The sequence below is a fragment of the Melanotaenia boesemani genome, chromosome 9 (assembly GCF_017639745.1).
Source record: "Melanotaenia boesemani isolate fMelBoe1 chromosome 9, fMelBoe1.pri, whole genome shotgun sequence".
In the NCBI taxonomy this organism is placed as follows: Eukaryota; Metazoa; Chordata; class Actinopteri; order Atheriniformes; family Melanotaeniidae; genus Melanotaenia; species Melanotaenia boesemani.
This window is the reverse complement of record NC_055690.1, coordinates 31,320,137-31,345,506: the sequence shown is the minus strand read 5'-3', so window position 1 is coordinate 31,345,506 and position 25,370 is coordinate 31,320,137. Positions and strand designations below refer to the sequence as shown.

Here is a 25,370-nt window from a genome sequence, read left to right as displayed (position 1 = left end):
TTTTGAGGAAAAATCATATTATTAAATTTGGATTCCTTGGAGCAGAAAGGCCATTTCAGTATGAAATGTCAATAAAATATTTCTCTGTAACGACACTCTGGGGTGTATTGGAGAAATAATCGCCTTTTCAGAGCTGCAGTGTTCATTAATAAGAATAATTTCCCAGTTTAGGAACTCTGCAGGTGTGATTTGTCTTCATCTTTAATGGTACGGACTGATTAAGAAAGCAAACAGTGTGTGTGTGTGTGTGTGTGTGTGTGTGTGTGTGTGTGTGTGTGTGTGTGTGTGTGTGTGTGTGTGTGTGTGTGTGTGTGTGTGTGTGTGTGTGTGAAGGTGTGTATCCGCAGGAGTGTTTGGGTACATTGCAGGGGATTAGAGCACCAAAGCTTGTACTCAGTGTGTGTGTGTCCTCTTATTGGCTGCATGATTCAGGCTCAGCAAACAGAGTTGACAAGACTGTGAGTGATCCTCCACGTTGTTATTGACTCAGGCTTTATTTATGGAGTGTGTGTTGAGTGTGTGTGGTGCAGCAGACCTGAGGCCTGTGAGCAGACACCATTAATCAGAAGAATGTTATAATTAGGCCTAATACCCTCAGGCTGCTCCAACACATATGCACACAGAAACAACAGTGAGCATGACCATAATGTATGAATACATCCGATCCACACACACTCACACACAGTGAAGCCCTGTTTGTGTGTGTGTGTGTACGTGGCTGTGCTGTTTGTGCAAAACGCTTTAAGGCGTCTCTCTTCATTGGAGAGTTTGTTAAACAAAAGTCAGTTTGTTGCAGTAGTTGGCGAGGGGGGGTTGGGTATTAATACACACCGATGCAGATGTCTGAACATTTACTGCCATCAGTGAGAAAGCCTGTTGTGTTCGGAGTTGAAGCTAATGTCTGGTGATCCCCGTCTGGCTGGGCCTATTTTGGTTGGAGGGTTCACATGAGCCCCTTCAAAAGTACATGTTTGTCTCCCAGTGAGTTTTTCTTCTTCTGTGGCCTGAATCACAGTCACTCGCTTTCTTCTTCTCATGTTGTGGCAAAAATAAACACAAAGCCTCCATTTAGTAATTACTGCTGGATGAACAACAGAAGAGACCAAAACAGCAACTATTTTCAGAAGTTTTTATTTTAATATAAATAGCAATGATAATGTGCTTGTACACATGACATTATGTCATATTGTTTTGTCAAATACTACAAAAAATATACTGAAGGAATGAAAGAACCGGGTCAGTCTGTGCAGACAGATGGACAAAACTAGAGTGGATGTTGTCAGTTTGATAGATAAAGTATTTTTGTCTCCATCACTCTGTTGTATCACATGGAAAAGCTTTTCTATGACACAGCTGACACACAGAACACCTGTGATAATAAATATGTTCACATCAGAAACCTCATCTGCATTTTCTGCTTCTGCAAAATGGAAGTAAAACAAAAGGTCCCAAGCAACACAATTTTGGCTTTGTCATTCCTTAACTGGCATTCCCTTGATTCGGTCTCTTGTTCCACTGCTGATTCCTTACAAACATGGTCCCCTCGGTCTGCTGCTATAGCAACATTAACCATGGTTTCTATTTCGTTTGGCCTCTGAAAGCACATGTGTTGTTCCTTTACAGAGTCCTAAACTGGATCCAGAGTGTAAATCCATAAGACTTCAAGATCCACATTTTTTCTCTTTTTTTTAATGCTGAGGTTGACTCTGAGATACATGATATTGCACTTCTGGTCAGCTGGGTGAATGGCTGTCTTAAGTCTAAACCCTTTCTGTTTCTCGAGTGTCTCTGAGTCGTGACTTGTGACCCACAAAGAGAGAATCTTTAAAGGTTTTTTTTTTTTTTTATTTTAACACTGTGATCGATCTTGCTTGTCCCCCGACCCTTCCCACCCCTCTGCTGCTCTCTCATCTGTCACTTTCCCTAAAGTCGCCCTTTGACCTCCTCTGAGTTGCTCTAAAAACTACAAAAGGCCGGGATTTCTGCCTCACCGGCCCAAACGTGGACGAAGGGGGGAAGAGGAATGTTTGAATCAACTCTCTGCAGTACAGCTGGGGTGTACATTAGAGTGTCTGGTACAATAAAAACCCACACATTCGTTAGCGTGTGTTTGTTTTCCTTTTCTCTGGAATTTCTCTCCATGTGTGGGATGTGGAGATCTCAAATAAATGCTATATAAATCAACAAAGCCCATTTCTTTTCCTTCTGCGATTGGGGGATTAATTTGGAGAAAAACTGAATTTTTTAGACATGTAAACAGGTCTGTGATGATAGGTTTGGGTTTCTGTCCACAGGCAGAGCGTGTTGGGTCGCTGCCTGTGGAAAGTGCCTCCTCGTGGCGCAGCAGATGGTCACAGCTCCACAGAGCCAACCTCATTAAGCGCTGGAATCTCACCGTTCAACCACCTCTGCAGCAATGTTCAAGCTACACTTTAAGCTCCAACATTCCTTCTTGTGATCCCTTCTTCTTCTTTTTTCAATTTATTTTTAAAAGTCCATTTCTCCAGCAGAAATTAAAGGTTAAATCCTGTAGGAGAGAATGTGTCCTGATAAATTTTGGTCCAGATATTCAGGCATTTCCGCCACTGTGCACACCCGCCTCTCTGCGAAGAGCTGAGCGGCTGATCAGGTGATTTCAGGCCTCAGATAAGGAAGGGCACCTGTGAAGAAACAGACCAAATGGTTTTTTAAGTATTACAAAGGAAAATATATGATGGCCATAAATTTCCGGCATGTGTTTTAGTTCTGCTAACATGTGTCTACTGTTAGCTTGGCATGTCACAACACGGATTTGAGGTGGAGGGTAAGAACAGAGCGATGTTGGAGGTGTAAAAAAATGTGACAAGGCAAAAATCTGCTTTAACATAGTGGAAATAGAGCGTATGGAAAAAAATGCTGCAGTAGTTTAGTTTTTATGCTGAGAACATTCAACCACCAGAAAGCAGCACACGGTCGACAAACAAACAAATAAATAAAAAAATTTAATTAAATAAATAAATAAGGCTATATCATATGATATACATAATTTTAAGCTAATTGATCAGCTCATGTGATTCATTGATGTTATCTATTTATTTATTTTATGGGGTTATGGTTTTGTTAAACTCCTCTTTCCTGTTGTCTCTTCCCCAACCAGTCAAGACGCATGAGCAGAACCAGAACCTTTCCTGATTCTGGTTCTGCTGGAGGTTTTCTTTCCTGCTAACATTTTAAAACCTGAGGTTCTCTAATGTTGCTCTACTTACTTTCAGAGATAATGTTTACATATTGGACTATGATTTGATAGTTTCAGAGCTAAAGCTGCATAATTCCAAAGAGATTTTCATATTCATCCTGAAACCGTTTTCATTTGTGCCATCTTTATTTATTTTGCACTAGTAACACATCTTGATATTTACACATCTTAACAAATCTCACAAGTTCCCTTCACTATGACTCCAAAAGTATTCAAAAATGCCTTGTGGTTGTAGATATATACTCATTTTATGATGAGTATGCGATCTTCAAGCAGAGGCCTAAATAAATACTGTAGGTACAGGGCTCAAAGGGTTAAAAGAGTTTTTCCTCTCCACTGTCTCCTTGTGCAGCTCAAGATGGAGGATTGAAAGTTTAATGTAATCTGTTGGTTTCCTTAGTGAGGAATATTTTTTCTAAATGAATACAGTCATTATGATCTGGGCTTGTTACTGTAAAATAACAAGGTGCCTTTATGCAAATTGTTTTAGAAACTTAAATTGAGTTAACTGGAACTATTTGAGTTTGTAGAACTTAAATTAACTGAGGCTGTACAAAAAATGTGATGCAATCAAATTTGTGTAAATGAGAAGTAATGCTTCACATGGTGATTTTACGTTTGCCGTACTTAGATCAATTAACTGTAAACGCTCTTTCAGCTGTTTTGCAGCAGCAACTTGGTGTGGATGTGCTTTTTGTATGTACAATTTAGGGATTACAACAGAGACCATAAACACAGTTTTATGTAATCAATTGATGATACAACTTGAAAGGTGAAGACATTTAAGTTACCCGACAGCAAGTTGAGAGCATTCACAGGGTTCATAAAAACTATTTAACTGTATAACAATTAATTGTATTTTTATGCCTAGAACAGGGGTGCCCAAGTTCGGTCCTCAATCTACCATCCTGCAACTTTTAGATGCAACCCTTCCCCAACACACTTCAATCAGATGTCATTTGCATGTCATTCAGCTCTGCAGAGGCCTGGTAACCAGCCAGTCATTTGATTTAGGTGTGTTGGAGAGGGTTGCATCTAAAAGTTACAGGATGGTAGATCTCGAGGACCAGACTTGGGCACCCCTGGCCTAGAACATCTTGTCTTTACACTGAAACTATGGTGAGAAGTGAATAATCGATAATATTGGGTCAATATGGTGACCAAACAATGTTTTCCTGCCTGTTTTTAAGAGGTTTAATACAATGAATTGCCTCTAATTAGTTGTCTTTATATAAAGATTTCTGAAGCTGATGACTAAAAAACAACAAGCATTTCTATCCAATTCAGACATTATATGTGGACATTTGTTTTTGACATTTCATAAAATGGCCTCACTCCCTGGTTCTGGTTCTGCTGGTGGTTTTCCTTCCTGTTTCAAGAGGTTCTCCTCTCCACTCCTCTCCTCCTGCAGCTCAGGACGGAGGGTTAAATCAATAAGAATATTTGATGCAATCTGTGGGTTTCCTTCTCACAGTAATTATTTTCTATGAATTGTTTTTTATGAACACAGTTATTGTAAATTTATTTTAAATGGATTACAACTGGGCAGCAATGAACTGGACTGAATTGGACTGTATCTTTAAAAGTGCCTTGAGATGATTTTGTTGTGATTTGATGCTGTACAAATAAAGCTGAATTTATTTTTACCAATATTTCTTAAAAAACATATCCAGAGAAAAAATTCAGAGAAACACTTCCTTTTCCACAGCTTGAGTGATTAAATGGTCAACTAATAACTTAACAGACTGGGCCCAGACTGAGTTTGATCAGTGTGTTAACCAGCTGAGCTTCTTACACTTCAAACAGAAGCAGTGCATCTAAATGAAGATAACAGACATGACTAAATTCATCTTTATGGATTAAGGAGTAGGTTTGTCCTCTGATGAGCAGAAAGAGATGATTTTATGTCTCTAGAAGACTTAACAGCTGATCAGATGAGGAAAACACCTCACAGGTAACCTAAAGCCCTGCAGCAGTGTCTGCCAGGCAGCAGAGACGTTAGCTAAAGAACAGGAAGTGTTTCTGTATCCGTGCTGTAGTTTCCGTGAGGCGTTCCAGTGAGATCCGTGTTGTCAGTGTGCTGCCTCCCCAGCTGACCTCAGTCCCAGCACCTGTTTCTAATAGCCGCCCTGCCAGAGGCGATTAGGATCCATCCACCCCCAGAAAAGACCTTTCCTCTGCAGCTCCAAGCCCAGCCCCACACCAGCTATCCAGTCACACTGATTAATCACATCAAGATGGAGCATTCAGGTTCATAACGCTGCTGACGAATGTGTGTGTGTGTGTGTGCCACAGGATCTGATTCTTTACTCTGTCCACGTTCAGATATTTAACCGAGATATTTCATCAGACATGTGTTGCTCTCAGATATTAGGTTAGATTTTCATTTGATACCTGCTCCACACAGAGCTGCGAGGAGTCCCACTCACTGGGCCCCTAACGCACTCTTTGAAGGGCACAGTTTTCTTGAGGTTGCCATGGGGTCAGTGGATGAACCTGATTGGTCAACCTCCTGTGGAACAGAATTGGAAACGCAGCTGCTGTAATCATGCTGACGGAGGATGACGTTGGCCTCCAGTGTTAGATGGTTGTGTGTTTGAAGTTGATTTTACCCTCTTAAAGTAAGAGTAATGTGAAGTGAAAAGAGCCTCTTGCTGCAGGTATCCTCTGAGGACAAACACTCTGAGGAGGCCCGACAGACAGAACTGCAGCTTTGCTTCACCCTGATGGGAGCTCAGGATCAGCAACGGATCACCACAATCACTTTGTATGTGGAATCAGATCTGCACAATTAACCTTGATGCCTAAGAGTGCACCACAGGAGTGAGATAGACCACCACCACCACACCAGACTCTGATTCGCCTCAGATGTTTTCATCTAAAATATTTTATACAATTAGTCAGCAGTTTGCACCGAGGGTCACATATTAGAAAAACTATTCTGGAGCTTTATGGTTGAGTGGTAACTTCAGCTTAGATAATATCTAGTTTTATGGAGCTGAACTGTGCAGCACCATTACAAAACAAGCTGCTGTAACAGTTATTGATAAAGCTGCATAATGCATGAATATGTCTTGCTACATGCAAACATATTTTCCCAAAGTGAAAGATAAGAATAAAAAAAGTGAATTTATTGACCTTACTTTGTCCGTACTGGCCATACTGGTAGGATGCAACGTGGTCGACGGTGTAGCCCTGTGAGCTGTAGGACGGGGGACAGTAGGACTGTGAGCTGGGCAGGGAGGGCAGAGCCGACATGGAGGGGACACTACTAAGACCCTCCAAGCCCTTGATGTGATCCATGCGCTGGCTGCAGCTGGCAGCCATGCCGGCAGGGGGCTCGAGGCCGCTCGTCAGAGGAGAGATGGCATAGTCGCTTTGGGGCTGGTGAGGCACGCCGCCTGGGTTCAGCAAGCCCATCACCTGGTTGGAAAGAAGGAAAGAAAAGGAGAGGTGTGACAGTTAACTCAGTCAAGGTTGGATTTTGTGTCGTGCTACACTGAACTAAGTAGAAAATTAATCAGTAATTTTCATGTAGAAGCTCAGGAGTTTGCAACAGGTATCACCTCTGACATTGAGACAAAAACAGCCGGTCAGGAAACCTCCCTCCCTGCTGCAGACATCAAAAAGCTCCCAGTCAGCATGGTCCAGACACAGATAGCACCAGTACGGAAGAATTAAGCAATTTGTCTCTGAACCATGGCTCCACTTGCTCAAAATTCCCTTTTTGACACTGCTCCAAAAAGCCATGATACAAGATAAGAACTTATCCCCGACAGAGATGTGCCGACACACACAGCACAAAGGAAAGGTCTGTGTGAGCAAGGCTCGGCGAAACCTCACAATAGATCTGCAGATTGAGGAATTCTCCAGCTCTTGACCTGGTCTCTATTAGCAACTAGATAATCAAATTTGGCCCATGAAGGATGGAAAAGAGCCGTGAGTCAAAGTGTTTCAGCTGCCTAAAAACAGATCCACGATACCAGCAACAGCTCCCACATACACCCGCTGAATTTACCTGTCCATCATCAAACTGGATGGAGTGGAGACGATAAAAGTGTCTCTAACTGAATCTACTGCCTCTAAATGTATCACATCCCACCTTCCTCCCAACAGAGCGAAGGCCTTCAGGCTCTTCTCCATGTCCTAATGAAAAGCAGGTACTCTGCTCTTTGCGTCCTCTTGGCCCTCTAAGTGACATATTATTCAACATCCACGCACACATGGTCCTGCTTAAATCATTTCCCAAGTAGGGGAGGTGAGTGGAGGCGTCCATGTTGATTTTCAGAGGGGTGTTATGTTTCCTCCCATGCCTGGTAACATTTTCCTAAAAGATTAACCTGTGTTTGGAGAGGTTTGTTTCAACTGAAAGAGCGGAGAGACGCAGGAAGGCCTGCAGAAATCCAGAGATGCTGCTTTGGTGCCTTTTCTGTTTGTGATGACTCTCTTTCCTGAGCTTCTCCTGCCACATCCAGGTTCTTTCATTATCGGAGCACTGCCGTTGCCAGCGGCCTAACTCAGTGCATCCAGGAGTTAGCAGAGAAGAATGTCGGGATGAGCGGAAACAACTGAGACGGGACATTCCCTCTCTGCTATATGAAATATATACAAATAAATTAGAACCTTTGCTTTCATATGGAAGAATGCTGAGGCAAACATTTTAAGAATGCCATCCTGAGCAGCTTCCCCCGAGGCTGGAGTCCAGCTTCGAGTGTGTAGCAGTGTTTGTGCTCATATGCAGGCCCGTGACCGTCTCGTCAAGCTGCTTCTGTGTTCTCAGTATTGCATGAACAGTATATGCATGGAGGAGTCACATTATCACACAACAAAATATACAAACATCTGAAATAAGTTGGAGCTCTTTTCTTAAAATGAAATCTCAGTAATCTAAGGTCCAAACTCAGCAGAGGGTTGAATAGCTCAACTATGTCATGTAGTATTTGTGTAAAAGATGTCACAAAATCCTGAGAGGACCCTCTGAATCTTACAATTTATCAATTATATGCATGTTGTGTCTGTAATTCTGAGTATCTCCACCCCATCCTCATACTCTGAGGACTTGGACCCCATTGGGCTGAAATCTCATTTTATGCCTGTTAGGGTCCCCTCTCCTGCATCTCCTATGTCCAAGAGTAGGACTTCATGCCTGGATAATTGACTGTAATTGTCTTTTCACTTCTCATTTGTCACACTCCGTGGTGTCCTCTGTCCTACGAATCATCTGACTTCTCTCCCATCCTCCACTCAGTATACACTTCAGACCTTATTCTGCTCAGCTAGGAGGGGTGTCATGTCATGGTGTTATTCATGCACCTGTGCCTCTTTGTTCTGCTTTGTGTTTCACCTGTGGAGAGAGCCCATTTCCGATGGCAGGGTTCATGGGATTGGTTGGTCCACCAGGGCTGACAAAGCTGTCTGAGTAGCCTGAGAAAGAGTGACGTCCAGAGGCGAGACAGTAGGCAGAGCCGCCCTCTCCCTGTCCAGCAACACTGGAGGCCTGATGGCCTGAAGAGGGAGGCAGTGGCTGGGGACGGTGCACCGTGCTGGGAGGCTCCGACACTGCCGAAGAGAGAAAATAGAGATGGGATAATCACATTCACTGCAGAACGTCTCTGCATATGAAGCAGACTATATCAGAACATGTGCTACCTTGTGCTATAGAAGACGGGGGGTAGGATCCATCAGAGAGTTGGTAAGGAGGGATGCTGGACATGGCTGAGGCTGGGAATCCTGGGATCAGGTGATTAAATGCCATCAGCTGATTGGCTCCAGCTTGCTTCCTCCACCTGGCCCGCCTGTTGCTGAACCACACCTGGAAAAGTTGATGATCATTAAATCCTCCTGCTTCATCAGCAGCCATATTCAAAACTGACACCAAAAATACATGTTTTAGTGTTACACAAAGGGAGGTGGAGAAATAATTTATATCATGGTGAGAAGCTGAAAACAAAGGTGACGGACAGTGTGAGGGTGTGTGTGATGGCTGGCTGCAGTGAGCAATATGTGGACTGGGCTCCTGCTGGGCCTGTTTACACTTCTCACATAAAGCCGTGGAACAGATTTAACTTGACTCTACATCGTAGATAGGAAAGCCCAGATCACAAAACCACAGTTATGGATGATTTTTAACTTAAGTTTTTAAGATTAAGTTTATTTATAACCAGATAAACAGACATGTTCGTACCTGTACCCGGGCCTCTGTGAGCTTGGCCCTCTGAGCAAGCTCCTCCCTGGTGTAGATGTCAGGGTAATGTGTCCTCTCAAAGGCCCTCTCCAGCTCCTCCAGCTGCTCAGCGGTGAAGGTGGTCCGGCTGCGCCGTTGCTTTCTCTTCAGAGGCAGGTCAGGCTCCGACTCCACATCTGAACCGTCGTCTGAGTGGCTCGCTGTTCAAATGCAGAAGAAAGGAACAGACCGATGGAGACCTGGACGAGAGTTTCTCCTGATATCAGATGTTTAACCAGGATCAGGCTGGCGAGTCTAAAAACTCACTGTGCTTTGAGTTATTTATTTTTTCTGTTGTTTACTTGTGCCTTGAGCACACACTCAGCGAAACAGACGGGAAAAAGATTCCCTGAGCATGAGGAGTGTGGTGGACTAACAGTTCATTTGGACCAAGTATCCATTTGTAGAAGCATAAATTAATCATAAATATGATCATAATAAAATATGAATAAACATATGATAGAAAATAAAAAAATTAATTAAGAGGAATTTTGCACTGTGTATTGGATGAATAAATAAAAATGCAAACATACACATGCATACATACACATGCACACACACACACACACATATATACTCATATACTTACACATACATAAACACATATAGATGCAAACATGCACACACATATAGAGAGGTTTATGACTTGCACTTTAAGTTTAGCTTTTTTCCAAATCAATAATCAAATTATCATCTTTCTATTCAAATACATTCAATGTTCAAATTTCAAAAGAAATCTTTTTACATAAGTCTGTTTTTCCTCGCTATCTTCAGGGGGGCTGAGGCTCACAAATGTGATCTTTCCTGACAGCTTTTGTGTTTTCTTTTTGCTTTTCATCTCTCAGATTAGTATTAAAACTTTAAATTGTCTGTTTTGTGTGCTTTTGAAAGCACTTCAAACACTCCACTGGCTCCCTTCTAAAATCACCATGGCAAGATCGCCCACTTTTTGTGTTACACCTAATTAATTCCCCCTCAGCATAGTGGAAGTTTTGTGTGCAACACTGTATTAGTTCCCCCCTCAGAAGCAACAATAAAATACAAGAGAATCCAAATAGCTCAGGGCCCCTCATGTGAAACTGATCCTCTCTCCCCCTTCGGCGATTTTTCTCCTCACAACACCGACAGCAGTGGGAGTCAACTTAACATGCATTAGGAGCAAATTGGTAAAGAAACACTAAAGAATGAGGGAACTAATAAGTAAAATATTTTCAAAGGGGAGGAGAGCAAGAAATTGAGATGTGGCTTTAAGCCTGCAGCTGAATATTTAGCAGTTTAGTATTTTAACAGGAATGAAACACAAGCAGCTCCTCAAACAGGTGCCACTGAAAATGGCCAGTTTGTATGAAGGTTTCAGTTTTACAGGATCAGCTGTTTGTGGGACATTTCAGATGTGGTCGTCCTGGTGCAGTGACAAAGCCTCTGGTCCGAAGGCCGCATTTTATATCTGACCAGTGAGCAGAGAATTCAGGGAATGAAGACAGGACGGCTGACAAACAAGTGATGAGGCCTTTTGTAGCCTCCCCCTGCAGTTCTTGCATGAGGAGGGCTGTGAGGAATGCCTTCCCCCCCCTTTTTTTTTATCCCCCTGCCCCCCAACCCATGCCTGCATACACGTTCCTCAGATTTTCACAGGGATTTGGGCCTTGGGAAAGCTGAGGCAGCCCAGGAAAAACCTTAATCACTTTGGAATTACCTATCACCGCTACCGAGGTTTCTAGAAGTTTTCAAAAGAAGCGACAGAGTGGCACCTCTTAAGTCTGTGATACAGTCCCTTACCCAGAACCAAAGCCGGATCATCTGACTTTTCTGGACCACTACCAAGTTATCGTAAGATACAAGATAAGATGGTGAGCAGAGATGATAGCAGTCTCAGAGAGGAAATGCTTTTCACTGACAGGTAAGACACGGATGGATCTGTTACATAGAAAACATCACATTTGAACACGTTCCAAAAAATGAAAAAACAAATGTTTTTTTACATTTATTTTGGCACAAGACCTCCTTTAAACAAGCACCACCTTCTCCTCCCTCTTCTCTCTGGGTTTCCCTCCTTCTCCCCCTCTTTGCCCCCGTCCCTCCATCTCTCTCCTTTCCACCCATATTTCTCTCTGACTCTTTGTTGCTCCACAGAGCTGAGGTCTTTGCCGGCAATTTCCACGCTCCATCTGTGGAATCCGTCATGGCTCCCTCAGCCCTTCACAGCAGAGGCCTGTCACCTGCCCCATGGGGGAGCTTGGGAGGCTTGGGGGACATAAAGAGCCTCTACAAAGAGCTTGGGGAAGGGGGTACAATGCCCCTGGCTTTGTACCCCAGTTTTACTACCCAAAAAGAAGATAAAAAAAGCCCTCAATGCTTACAGAAGGAACTGTATGCACCTGAGTGGGTGAGCTGGGGCAGCAGGGGCTGTTGTAGTGGGAGTAAATGTCCCCGTGGAGCAGGTGGGGTCGGATGAAGCAACAGTTTGTGGCTCCTTATTAATTCATGGACACCAGCTGAGCTGAATTTATTCTTTGTTTATTTCCTCTAAAAGATTAACTTTTTCTGTCCTTCATCCATAACTGTTCATAGAGTGATTAAAAAATCTAAAAATGGTTAAAAATATATTTATAAAACAGGTTTTACTTGGTGGCTTGTTTGGTAAAACTACATATACAGTGAACGGTTAAATTCTGTGAACAATCATAAAAACATAAATCCATATAAAAACTTCCATTTAGAAATGATCTTTGCAGGCGGTTGGAGCATAGTGCAGCCAGTAAATGATCAGTGTGCCTCCAAGGAGACTAAATCTGGGATTAAGTCTGCAGAAACATATAAAGTTTGCTTTGCTGTCAAATAGCCTATACATATAGATAAATTTCTAAAAACCTTTTCCACATTTTTAAGAGCTTAAGTTTGCATGTTTGATCCCACATGTCAAAACATTAAGTCTCAGGTTATGACAATCTGTGAGGTGTTGGGGAGCCACCCAAACAACCCAAATGTGCAAATCTTCCCATATTAGATTATGTAAACTGAATACACACTAGACTGCAGTGCACCATCCTCTTATTCTACATGCATTTTTAAGCCATGTTAATTGAGCTCATCAGCCCTGAGGTATAAAGTGTCAATTAATTCTCACGGGGCTTTAAATGTGATTAAGCACACACACCGACTCTCCACAATGATTCAGATGGACTGAAATGTCAGTGTTCATAGGTAACTAGGGCAGAGGAGGTTGAAATGATGATGGTGAAAGCTTTCTCCTGCCTTGCAGATCTTTTCCAGTCTGTGGTTTCAGAGTGCCCTGCTTGCCATCATCGCCTCTATCCCCAAGATCTGATCGCATCATTTTGGCACTGTCAAATACCTTCAGCCAATCAAATTATCCGCTCTAACCCTGACATCGCTCTGCATGTATACACATGCTGTATCATACTCATAAACCCCTATAAACACTGGACTTCACTCTGTATACTTTAGCTCCACCTCAGCTTGAAGGAGCCGGGTCTGCAGATGTGATCCCAGCTTTTGTCAATTCATCCAAATATGAGAAAATATGAGCCTTAAAAGGGTAAAATTATCTAAGTGGGAGAGGGCTTGGAAAAGCAGCCCCGGCGAGCCCGCTCGGGAGCCGGAAAACATTAAGCTGCAAACTAAGAGAGGAGCAGTAGGATGGGGGGTAGGGTGGAGGAGGTTAGAGGAGAAAAGAAAACTGTTTAATTTAACCAAACTGAAGCCCTGAGAGGCACAAAGTGCAGGGGGCTCCAAGCCAAAACAACTTCTCTGGAGCCAAGAAAGCCCAAAATGGCTCCCACCAATGCAACGCCATCCCAGAGGAGAGGAAAGCCAGGAGGAGGAGGGGAGGAGAGGATTTAGCTGAAACAGTCTATTGGAAAGACTACAGCTTTACCGAATCTCTTGTGGGGGTGTACAAAAGCTTAAATATGTCCACTGAGACAGGAGACAGTACACACTGAGCATGCATGCATATGTGCGTGAGAGACGGAGGGAAGGAGCGAATAGGGATGTGTCAAATGTGGGTTTTGGGACTGCAGGGAATTGACTGACCATATGTGGGTTATTTACACCCTTCTTCAGACACCCCACTAACTCTTCTGGGGCTTGGGTTAATAGCAAGGGTAAATCGAGCCTCTGACATGTTGCCCCCCTTCTCTCCACCTACCTCTCTCAAAAACCACAAAACAAAAGGCAGAGGAGACAAACGCAGCATTTATTTGGGCGGGCCGACCACGCTGCTCCTATTCAGGAGCTGTGGAACTAAGTGACTGGCTGACTGCATTAAACAGTATATAGAAGTCAAGGCAGGCAGATGCCGGCCCAGATAATGGCTTTACTGACAGCTTATGGACCCATCTGTGACTCTTTCTACTGGGTGAAGAAAAACACACTGCCTGCATATGAGTCCATGTGGATGGCTGTGTGGGAGGAGGGGTGGTCATTTGTAGCTGGATGGCAAACTCACTTGACTTGCTAAGGAGTTGTAACCAGCACAGCTGCCCTGAAAATGAGTGTTTGTGAATATACATGAAAATACAAAATAAATTAAAGCTGCAAGCAGCGATGAAGGCCCTCGCACCTCTGGCGCCGCTCTGGCCTATTGCACCGCCCCCTCGGCCTGCAACCTCTCTCCCCAAGCAAGCTCGCTCTGGCTGGCAGCTGTACGCTCAGTCGTCCCCATGTTTCTGCCTCGTGTGGTCATTGTCTCTCTCTGACCATCATCTCATACATCAATGGGCCTAATAATGACATCAGAAGTGGTCATGACCTTGTTCTGACCAATAGTGTGAAACAAATCCAAACACAATCATGCTTTTAAGATCTGCAGATATCAACATGGCCAGTAGGTGGAGCTATAGTGTTTGATCTTGTACTAACATGTTGAGGTTCGGACTTTAATGACAACTGCCAAGTATCACGTCATTGGGTCAACCGAGTCCAGAGTTATAGCCACTTCCTGTTTGATGGCGAGGGACAGAAACCTCACAGGCAGCCATTTTATTCATGATGGTGTAAGCAGTTTGTTATATTGTGAGTCATGTGTTCATCAAGGATAATATTGATGAGTTTGAGTAGGTGTGTAGGGTTTTCAATGGGATAAAAGGGGTACTTCCTGTTTCCAGGGGGCGGGGCTATGGCGTTGAAAACATCAGGACATGAAGAGGCTTTTTGGTTTGTACTGGCATGTTATATAAATATGCCACATTTCATGAATGTCAGTCAAAGCAGTGGTTGGAGCTGATAGAATAAATAATTATAGGGGGCGCTATAGAGCCACATAACCAGCATATGTCTATTTAAATCAGTTCCAGGCCTGACCACTGTCCTTCCTGCCGAGTTTGGTGGAGATCGGGAGTACAATGGGTCAATTGCAAATACTTCCTGTTTCATGGCGATGAACGCCATTCGCCATGGTTTTGCTTGAGGAAGGAACTTGAGGATTGTTTTCGGTAGTATCACGAAAGAGTTTGACCTGATCTGAAGCACTTTTGAGTGTGTGGAGTTCATTCCTGAGGAGAGGGACCCCAGTGTCTGAAAAAGACACTTCCTGTTGAAAGTGGGCGGGGCTTAGACCAAGACCAGAAGTTGTTCAATGTATCTGTTCAGGAACAGACCCTGAGTAATTACTGTGAGTGTGATGGTGATTGGATGAAAATTGAGGGATTTATACTGATTAATGATGTCATGGCGTTTTATCCAAGTTTGTCATGACGCCACCGTCTGGCCATGCAGCGTTGAGCAATGTCCAGGTGACAACATCTGGACATGTAGATGTGGTCAGCATGGAAATGACATCAAACGGGACCATTTTGGTCAAGATAGGTTGTTTTATATGTAAGTTATGTCAGTTTCGTCTCTCATGGCGAGATATCAAAGTTTGAGGCCACGCCCCCGCCATGCCCTTTCTCCTTTGAGAAAGTTTTGCATAACTTTTGATCACACATGCCTCTGGAAGCTTCAGAGTGATTTTGAGGTAAATACGATAAAATCTGTAGGAGGAGTTCGTTCAAATGCAATGGCAAGAAACAGGCCAAAATGACCCTGAAAATGACACGTTTTACAAAATGGCCGACTTCCTGTTGAAATTAGCAAATAGGTCTAAAGGACCGTTTTGTGCATCCTGGCATAGTAAATCAATGTGGTGAATTTCATGCATGTCGGTCCACGTAGGGGGCGAAGCTGGTTGATCAAAATATTGTAGGGGGCGCTATAGAGCCACTATGTCACTATTCCAGCATATGTCAATTTGGCTCAGTTCCACGTCTGAATACGATCCTTCCTGCCGAGTTTGGTGGAGATCGATGATACACCGGGTGAGTTCCAAGTACTTCCTGTTTGATGGCGTCGGACCAAGATTCGCCATGGTTACGTTTGGCGAAGGAACTTGAGATTTTTATTGTAGTATCATGAAAGGGTTTGACCTGTTGTGAAGCACTTTCAAGTGTCTGGGGTTCATGCCTGAGGAGAAGGACCACGACAACTGCAAAAAAGCACTTCCTGTTGAAAGTGGGCGGGGCTTAGGGCTAGACCGGAAGTGGTCATATGGGTGTGTTCGGGACCGGACCATGACTAAGCCCTGTGAGTTTGATGGTGATTGGGTGAAAAATGAGGGAGTTATAGTGATTGATGATGTCATGGCGTCTTATCGAAGTTCGCCATGGCGCCACGGTCTTGCTTTGCAGTGTAGAGCAACAGTCTTCACCGGATATCATCCCCAACTTGTTTTCAGGTGTCTGATGCAGTTTGACCCCGGTTGTGTTCAAAACGTCAGAGAAGTGGGTCTTCGAGTAAAAAACATGACTTCCTGTTGCCAGGGGGCGTGGCCTATTCATAATACAATAATGACCACATAGATGTGTTGAGGATGGGACTAGTATCATACGTGGCTGTTTTGGTTCAGAAATGTTGTTTTATGTGGGAGTTATATCAATTTCGTCTTTCATGGCGAGACATCAAACTTTGAGGCCACGCCCCCTGTACGCCGTTACTCCTTTGAGAGAGTTTTGCATAACTTTTGATCACACATGCCTTCTGAACATCCTCAGCCATTTTGGTGTCAATACGATAATATCTCTAGGAGGAGTTCGTTCAAATGCGAGGTCAGTAAAACGCCAAAATGGCGACTTTGACCCAAAATGGCCGACTTCCTGTTCTATTTAGACCTATACTATAATTTCATTTTTCGTTTGCCCTCCCATGTGGAACATGTGTACAAAGTTTCATGAAGATTGATAACTTGCAATGGAGGGGCATCACAAATAGGTGGCGCTCTCGTTCAATTTTGCCTGAACAGTCCTGAGCACCCCAAATTATTAAATTTTTCGCATTCCAATGGGGGGGTAGGCAAAATTTGGTGAGTTTTGGAGCATGTTCAGGCCCCCAAAAATGCGATTCATTGTGCGAAATAAAAATAATAATAAACGCTTGCATTACAATAGGCCTTCGCACCGCCTTCGGTGCTCGGGCCTAATTACATATGATGCCACACACAGGCAAACTGTCATCAATCAAAGTCTCACTATGGTGAGAAACATGACACAACCAGTCAGAAGGACTACAGGGATGTTGTATGAGGAAGTAGTTACCTGTCATTTGTAGCTAAATGTGTTTTTAACCCTGTTTCCTGGGTAGCACCCGGGGAGACTGACCCCCTGTGGCCCACTGACCCTGCACTTCTTCTCTGTCTTTTAACTTAAAAAAGGAAAAGACTCTCAGCAGCCATCTGGGGATCTACTTTCTTTCAGTCTCTGCTTTTTTGACATGAAAGACAAAAATGAACAGCATAATGATGTGCTCATTTTATGCCACGATTCAGAGATTTCTGATTCATAAATCCTATTTGAATGTCTGTAATTAAGTTGATAAGGATAAAGTGTGCTTTTTTCCTTAAAATATTCCCACATAAGGACAAATCTCAGTGTGGGTTAATTAGTTAACAAAGCTCTGAAAGAGAGTCAAGCTTCATTGGTCCGGTGATTGACAGCTGCCTGTCCCCCATCAGCTGCAGAAATGCTGCATTCACTGGCTTCCGAACACCCGAAGCTGACCCTGCTGCGACCATGCAGACAGATGTATGAGAGAAAAACACACACATTCCTCTTTATTTTCTCAGAAACACACAAACACACTCACATGCACATTAAAAAATATCCCCTCCCTCTCTCTCTCTCTGAACCTACCCTCCACCCCCCCCAGCTGTTGTGCCTATGGTGCATACTTGCAGCAGATAAAGAAGGCTCTTTTTCTAAGGCGAGCCATTCTACTTGACCTTCGCTGAGCCTTTTCACTCTTTCACTCCCTTCAAACCGTCTTTGGGGGCTCAATGTGGCTGCTCCATCACGGGTGAAGACTGGGGCGCTACAGTGGCTCTGAAAGGGGGGGGGGGGGGATACCCCAAACACCGTGGCCCCTTCTCCTAAACGCACACACATGAGCTTCCACGCAGGCAAACACAAAGCCCCGCCCTTTCAGAAATCACTCTGACTTCAAAGTTGGTGTGCATTCATTAATTGCCCTTTGAATTGATATCAGAGGGTCACAATAAGAGTGTGAAAGAGAAAAAGAGGCTTTAATGAAGCATAGAGCAGCCATTCATTTGCAGATAACTATGTTTTCGTGCTTGGATAGTCATACTGCATGAGCTTATTAGAAAAAACCCACGAGAGAGGGAGGAGTGTGGGATGACGAGAGCAGGACAGAGATGAAGGAGCCCCAGGGTAGGAGAGAGTGATTTGGTGCTCGCCACTTGGCCCTCGTGCCCCCTTTGCCCTCATACCCAGAGTCTCACTGAGTGACACATTCATTCTTACAATGGACAGACAGACAGAGCCCTTCTTCACGAGACACTAGGATCAGGCCAGTAATAGCCACTAGCTATTACAGGATCCATCAAGAGCTTGCTAGGACAAAAAAAAAGTTTAAACACATGACAGCCATAATTTTCACTAATTCACTCAATTAAACTTGTGATTTACTATGTGAAAAAGTAAAAAATGTCAACTAAAATATTAATTATTACTGACATCTGTTTAGTCCAAAGTCCAAATATATTCTGTATAAAACAAAACAAATCGTCACGTTAACTTTCTGTAGGCTGAGTGTCTGCTTTAGTTCCACAACTCCATGAAATGTTCCATGTTTTATCTCTTTGTAAAACATGTTCATCAGTGATCTACGGGTCTGAAATGTAAAAGCTAATCTGAGCTCCGGTGTCCTCACACACTAAAGTCGCTTCCTCTCCTTCCTGCTCTTCTTCTTCTCCTCTTCCCTCCTGCTGTGGCACCAATCCAGGGTGTGCCCCCTTATTACAGTTGCAGCACGACATCCTTCACCCCGAGCGGCAGAGGAACCCGAGGTCCTCATTCTGTTGGTATTATTTACACAAACAAAGTCCTACTCTGTTTTTGTGACAAAGCTAGCTAAATCTTTCTGGTTCTTTCATGTATTGTCTGCTGACGGTTCCCTTTTGTCCCTCAGCCATTGGCCTGAGCTGTGGATACAATGAGCCCAGCAGAATGGAGGCAGATTGAAGGAATGCGCCTCAATAAACCTAATTATGACATGATGACTGCGCTCACCATGGTAGGGGTTTTTCAAAGATCCTGGGTTTATTCAATTAGCCCTTTCCAGGATCCTCTTTCACCAAAATGAAGTTATCCCTTTGACTGTTTGCATTGCAGAGTGGAATGTGTGTGTATGCATGAGCTGGTGTGTATATGTGTGTGTGTACAAATGGAAATAGACCTAAGTGGAAATGTATTGGCCCTCAACAAGGATCCTCTGTATTATCTGGTTAATTTCACCTCTCCATGTATGGAGTCTAAAAGATACACTGTGAACATGTGAGGCAGGAGGTGGGAGGAGGCAGGAGGAGGAGGGGGCACTGTCTGTTTTAATCATTAACTTTGTCTCCAGGGTTAATTGCTGTGACGTTAGGAGTTTGGTGAAGCCCAACAACAGGCCTGCAGGGCCAAAGCTGCTGTCAAATAAATACACATCAAAATGAAAACAAGCTGGAGCTTCACTTTACTCATTTAATTCCTTCTTATTAAAAATTTAGAAGACAGTGGGATTCATTTATGTTTAGATGTTTTTATTACCAAATAAAAGCATTTTATTTTTTTGTAGAGCCTCTTAAGATAAATCATTACATCATGGCTATTTAGATAATTTTTATTTAGTTTATTTGTTTGAACTATATATATATATATACATATATATATATATATATATATATATATATATATATATATATATATATATATATATATATATAGATGTATATATAGCTCTACAATAAACAGCCTTGAAAATCCAGCTTAACCCTTTGATATCCTGATCCAACATTTGGAAGAGCAAAGTGTTCAGGGGCTATAATGAGTCTTATTAAAACTTTGTGGAAATTAACCTGCCTTATCCATCTCTATCACTTGATGTGGTTATGTAATAGCCACAGTAAGTGTTTGTTATCCCATTACTGTTTATAGTTTTGACTATTTTACTGTTGTTTATTAACTCTTTTCTCAACCCATTGTTAAAACATTGATTCTTATAATTATTGTCTTATATGAACCTTAAAGGCTTAACGGTTTAAAGATGCAACAAAAAAATATGAATGATCAGCCAACAAACAGTTAATCCAGAACTTAATAAGGTTACGGGCTGGACTGACTCTCCTTTGTGCGCTCTGGAGGATGCGGCACAGATATGAGCTGAGTTCTGCGCCGCGGGCTGCGAGGGGCGGTTCTGCTCTCCACATGAAAGTGGGATGAAATAAAAGAGGCGATTTAATCTGCTTGAAGAGATTTTGGGAGTATGTGGGGGAGACGGTGGCGGCGAAGAGGTTTGAGGGAAGGGGGGTTGAGTTTTTTGGGTTCTATGCGCAGCGCGGGACGGGTGGCCATGGCCCCCTTTGTGAAGCTGCGCTCCGGGCCAGACTGGGGTTCTCCGGGGAGAACATTGGTCCCTATTCACCGAAAACACTCTTTAATACACTCCCCCCGTCATTAAATGTGACATCGCACAATATCGACATCATTTAGGGGACATTATTAATGTTTGAGGGGGCAAGGCCGGGACGCATCAAAGAATCAATAATGGATCACGAGTTTGAGGCTCACAGAGATCATCATCCTCGTCAGTAATAGGCTGATTCTTAATGAGACTGGGTGTTCTTTATAAGGCACAAAACAGTTATTTAAAGTTTATTGACTAATTAACAATAACAGTTGACTATTTTTTTCTTCAGACGTATTTGCGTCTTTTCTTCATTACATATTGTTACTGTTTCCAACTTTAAGCGGCTTTAAAAATCTTAAACCGTTTTTAGTGTTCCGGGGGTTACGCGCACAGGTGTTAACTTGCGAAGTTTGTCTTTTTAGTGGGCGAGCACGCAGCCAATATGTGAGTAAATTATTTTTTTTTTTTTCCTGAATGGTTCCAGCTTTCTTTATCTGAGGCCAAAAGAGAACATTTAGTCGTGAAAGTGTCCGGTGCGCGGCCTGCCGAGCCGCGCCGGAGCCTCCCTGAATAATTCATCCTTCATTCCGGTCTCAGAATGTGTTTTTTCTCCTCTCCCCTTCTTTTCTGGGGCTGAATTTTAAACAGGTCGCCCTTCTCTTCAGCGGCGGCCAAAGCTGTTTCCAAGCTGGCCTTTTGTCCGCGCGCAGCCCGAGCGTGAGCCTCAAATAGACTCTCGCTCCTTTGTCTCCCAAGTTCATCCCTGAGCTTCCCGTTGTGCGCGCGAGGCGTGTCTTTGTGCCGAGATGGAAACCGTTGAACAAATGTTTGATCAACTCATCTGGGGGACATTTTGTCTCTTCAAACCAGAGTCCTTCATCTCTCCCCCACATGCCTCCATTGCCAGAGACCGAGCCCGTGCGCAAACTGCGGGTTAAATGTTCGCATTTAGAGGCTATAATTGTTTGGAAAGTGGGAAGCGACATATTTGAACAACACATCCAGGAAAAGTTTAAGCTGTTGTGCCAATATCGATATGATGCCTGACAATTTATAAATGTCTAAACGGAAGCCAAAAACTTAGTGCTGACAACCCCCTTCCTCTGAGTTTTAGGCCTCAGCCAGAAAACTCAGGTGGATCTTCAAGTGAACGTTTCCAGCTCGTTGAATTAATGTAGAAACCAACTTATCCTCACGTCCCTCCTGCCAGTCACCCTAAGTGAAAAATAAGCAGCATGTGAGCAGCACGCGGGGTGTGATATTGGTGAAAGTGCTCAATTAACGGAGCTGCCACGCGTGACGAATTCCCACTCTTATGGCGCTAGTGAAAAAAAATAAAGTGATGACATTCAGAGCAGGCTAACTGAGCCTAATGAATCTCAGATATGTGTGAGAAATCCAGGCTAACAGAGAGGTTTTCTTCTTTGACTTAAATATTTTTCCTGAAGCAAAAGTTTGTCCTGCATGTCAAGGCTAATTATTCACACTTGCAATGTTTTTATCGTTTATTATTCAAAAGACAATAAATTAAATTCTAATCTATTCGTCTTCTAAAAAAAATGTGTCAAATGGACGTGGTGAACATGTTAAATGTACGCTTTAATGAGCAATGAAATATTTCCAAAGAGTAATAAAATTTAAACAAGTGTTTAAAACAACAATAATAAAAAATAAATAAAATTAAAAAAATACCGAAAGCATTGAGATATGTTTTAATAATTAATGAAGATGTTATACTTTAAAACGGCGGACGGGTTTAAAGTTATGCAGTAGTAAGCTGTGTAGTCTTACTGTAACCAGGCCGTCCTGTCAACCCTTTCATGTTTTATACAATATTAAGAAGACTAACTTTTAAAAAATTGAATTAGTTATTATAATAAGAATCTTTTAGGATTATCCGAACCAGGTGGTAGAGATGACTCAGCCAGATGTTTTGTTTTGTTTTTTGTTTGTTTGTTTGTTTGTTTTAGACAAAGTTCATTATTGTCACAAATAAAAATACCAAGCATCAGAGCAGAAACATTAAAGGGTTAAACCCGCGCGCGCAAAAGCATTCTCCCGTTTCCCGCACACGCACCATCACCTGCTGTTTGATTTACGGTAAGGCCTCATGGGAAAAGCATTACCCGGAGAGATGGACGATAAAGAATTCCTAACAAAGGATGACACAGACACACACACACGCACGCACTAACTTCACCCACATGCAACTACTTGACACACACTCTCTTTACACACACTCTCCACCCACATTCAACTACTTTACAGCGAGCTAAAAACGCTACACCTCCTCATAAAAACTCCCTGTGAACAAGTTGGAGGAGATTCTTCCGTTTCATGTAGAATAACTCGTGTATTTCTTCCCAGTTTGACCAGATTACTATACAAAGAAATTGAAGTTTCAGGTCTCCCGACACGAACTCACTGGTACCTGCTGGTGAGTCTGACTGGGAGACACAAACTTTTTCGCCTAACAACAATTCCTCCAGGTGATTACTTACATCTGTCTCCTAAGATGCCCTCGATGCTGTGTTTGGCCCTCCGGTCGCTCTCCTCCAGCTCCTTCTTCTCCACTTCATCTTCATCCTCCTCTTCATCGCCTTTACTCCCGAATTTAGTCCGCATGATGCGACTGATGGAGCTCACTGTGGAAGTTGGTCCAAACAGATAAGATTTCACTGAACTGAAATACGACAATATGAAGTTTTGTGAATATATTCAATAAATATTTTTAAATCCCGGTTGTGAAATTTTTAAAATATGTATTCAGAGTTGTAAAAGGGAAAATAGATTTTTTATATTTAAACTTGAGCATTAAAAAAGATTAATGAATACAGTCAAGTGAAATTAAATGTAGGCTGTAATGTAAGAAAAATCTGAAGAATTACATCTATCCATTTCTTCCCTTTTTTACCTGAGGGAACGTTGTTGCGGTCACATATCCCATCCTTCAGTAATTTATCCCGAATCTCCCAGCTAAACATACCCGGGTTTTCCCGCTTGTATTCTTCTATTCTCCTCTCTACGTCCGGCGTGGTTCCCTGCTTCAGAGATTACAAAACTTAATTTTATTGACTGATTCTGGCCTTCATGGCTCAATGAACAGATTAAACTTGAAAATCAACAAGTTAGAGCTCTGTATTATTTTCTATGACAGCATGTTATTCCTGCTCCAATCTCTGGTCCTGTACCTTGGGTTTGCTGCCTCCGATGGCCCCGGGTCTGATGGAGCCTGTCTCCTGGTACCGGCACAGGATTTTGGACACGCAGCCGTGGGAGACCCGCAGCTGTCGGGAGATGACGCATGGCCTGATCCCGTGGTGGGCCATCTCTACGATCTTATGTCGGATGTGGTTCGGCAGAGGTCTGCCATTTATGAAAACTCCTCCGAGCTGGTTGACTCGGCCCTGACCCAGTGGGGTGGACACTAGTTCATCAGAATATGAAGAGAACTTGTCAGAGAGATTAAAATCTGTAACTTCACAGCTTACAGAGGAGGAGAAATGTCCTGAACTAGTAGCCAAGGAAACAGCTTTTCTTTTGCTTTCCACAAGTTGTTAAAATCAAGACAGGACAAACTGTAAACAAATTACAAAACAAAACACATCCAAATAAAAACACAAGAAAGTAGATAATTTGATTCTAAAAGAAAATCCAAAATTGAAGTTATTTGATGCTTGAAACGGGGCTAGCAGCTAGAAGAGGCCTCTCGTCAAAAACCATTAAACTCAAAGTTCTTCTGTTAACATTCAGAACACCAAATCCAAATCTTTACCTTCCAGTGGGAAACCGCTGCGGGGGTAGTTCTGAGTCAGCGTGGGCCGCATCATCCTGGGTACCGACCCCGCCAACGCAGTCATACCTCCGCCGCCCCGCCGACTACACACACCGCCTCCTCACTCACAGGCTGCTCCGGTGTCGGTAAAAAGTTTGCCTCGGTGAGGGTGAGCGGCGCTCGGGCCACTGCCGAGCTTCACTGTCCCGGGACAGCCTAGATCCTCTGAAGAGTCCAACCTGAAGAGGAAAGGCAGAAAGCGTGATGTGGGTCGGTTAGGCGGCTGGTTTCCTGGTCCAGTTGGGTTTAGCCGCCAGGGTTGAGGTTTAAGGGGGGAAATGCGTCCTTGTAGCGGGGAGGAGATGTTGTTATTGTTGTTGTTTGTTGATACTAATTCGAAGTGAGAGGAGCGCGTCAAAAGTACCCGATCTTTTCTGTGACCCAGTCAGCGCTCCGCGCTCTGATTGGTCCTCAGATGGACCAGGGCGCGAGGATTGGCTGAGGCTGAAAACTTTAGCCCAATCAGAACCGCTGTCTTAGCTCCTTTCAGACCGGAGAGAGGCGTCAATTCACAAAGCGCAGATCTGCGGGTCCAGCCTCACTGCAGGTACCGTCCAGCCACCAAAACTCCGGCCCAGGTTAAAAACAGAACCAACACAGATGATGGAGGAGGAAAAGCTGTTTGGTTATTCTGAGAAAAATCTGGAAAGCCATCGAATATTTTGCACAGATCTGTTTACCCACAGCGGGTCTGAACATTTACTGTGAGTTGATCAACCTTTAAATCATCCCATCACAAAAATTTACAAAAATAATCCAGTTTTATAATCTAGCAGTTTACAACAAAACTTCCTAATTAAAGATGATAAACCAAACATTTATGGTACTTTTGTTTTCCGCACATTTTCCCTTCATACGCATGACTGATGCAACCAAAATTTCAGTAATAAAAAAAGAATCAGATATTTTTCTTTAAATAAACCGAATGAACACATCACCCCTTTTGTTGACAAAAACTGAAGTTTATTCCACAGAGATCCACATAGAATGCTGCACATTTGGACCAAACTGGAAGTGATGCTAATTAAAATCTGAATTTAAACCCACATAAATTCATTTTAAATAACTTATATGTCAACGCTATAGCTGTAATCTGTCTCCTGTTCTTATAG

At 43.1% G+C, this 25,370-nt stretch overlaps 1 protein-coding gene across 6 annotated transcripts; it reads right to left on the bottom strand.

Moving 5' to 3' along the window:
* Window positions 1-1,115: 1,115 nt before the first annotated feature.
* pax3b (paired box 3b) lies at window positions 1,116-24,566 on the bottom strand. Of its 6 annotated transcripts, none has more exons than XM_041995713.1 (9): window positions 24,199-24,566; window positions 23,615-23,850; window positions 23,338-23,467; window positions 22,925-23,068; window positions 9,420-9,619; window positions 8,885-9,047; window positions 8,580-8,794; window positions 6,374-6,658; window positions 1,116-2,660 (listed from the first exon to the last, which is right to left on the bottom strand). In XM_041995713.1, the coding sequence occupies exons 1-9, from the start codon at window positions 24,281-24,283 to the stop codon at window positions 2,643-2,645; spliced, it is 1,476 nt and encodes a 491-aa protein (XP_041851647.1). In that variant the 5' UTR covers window positions 24,284-24,566; the 3' UTR covers window positions 1,116-2,642. The 6 variants fall into 6 exon arrangements, with proteins under 6 accessions (XP_041851647.1, XP_041851645.1, XP_041851650.1 ...); XM_041995711.1 differs by having other exon boundaries at window positions 6,379-6,658; XM_041995716.1 differs by having other exon boundaries at window positions 23,410-23,467.
* Between the last annotated feature and the right edge of the window lie 804 nt (window positions 24,567-25,370).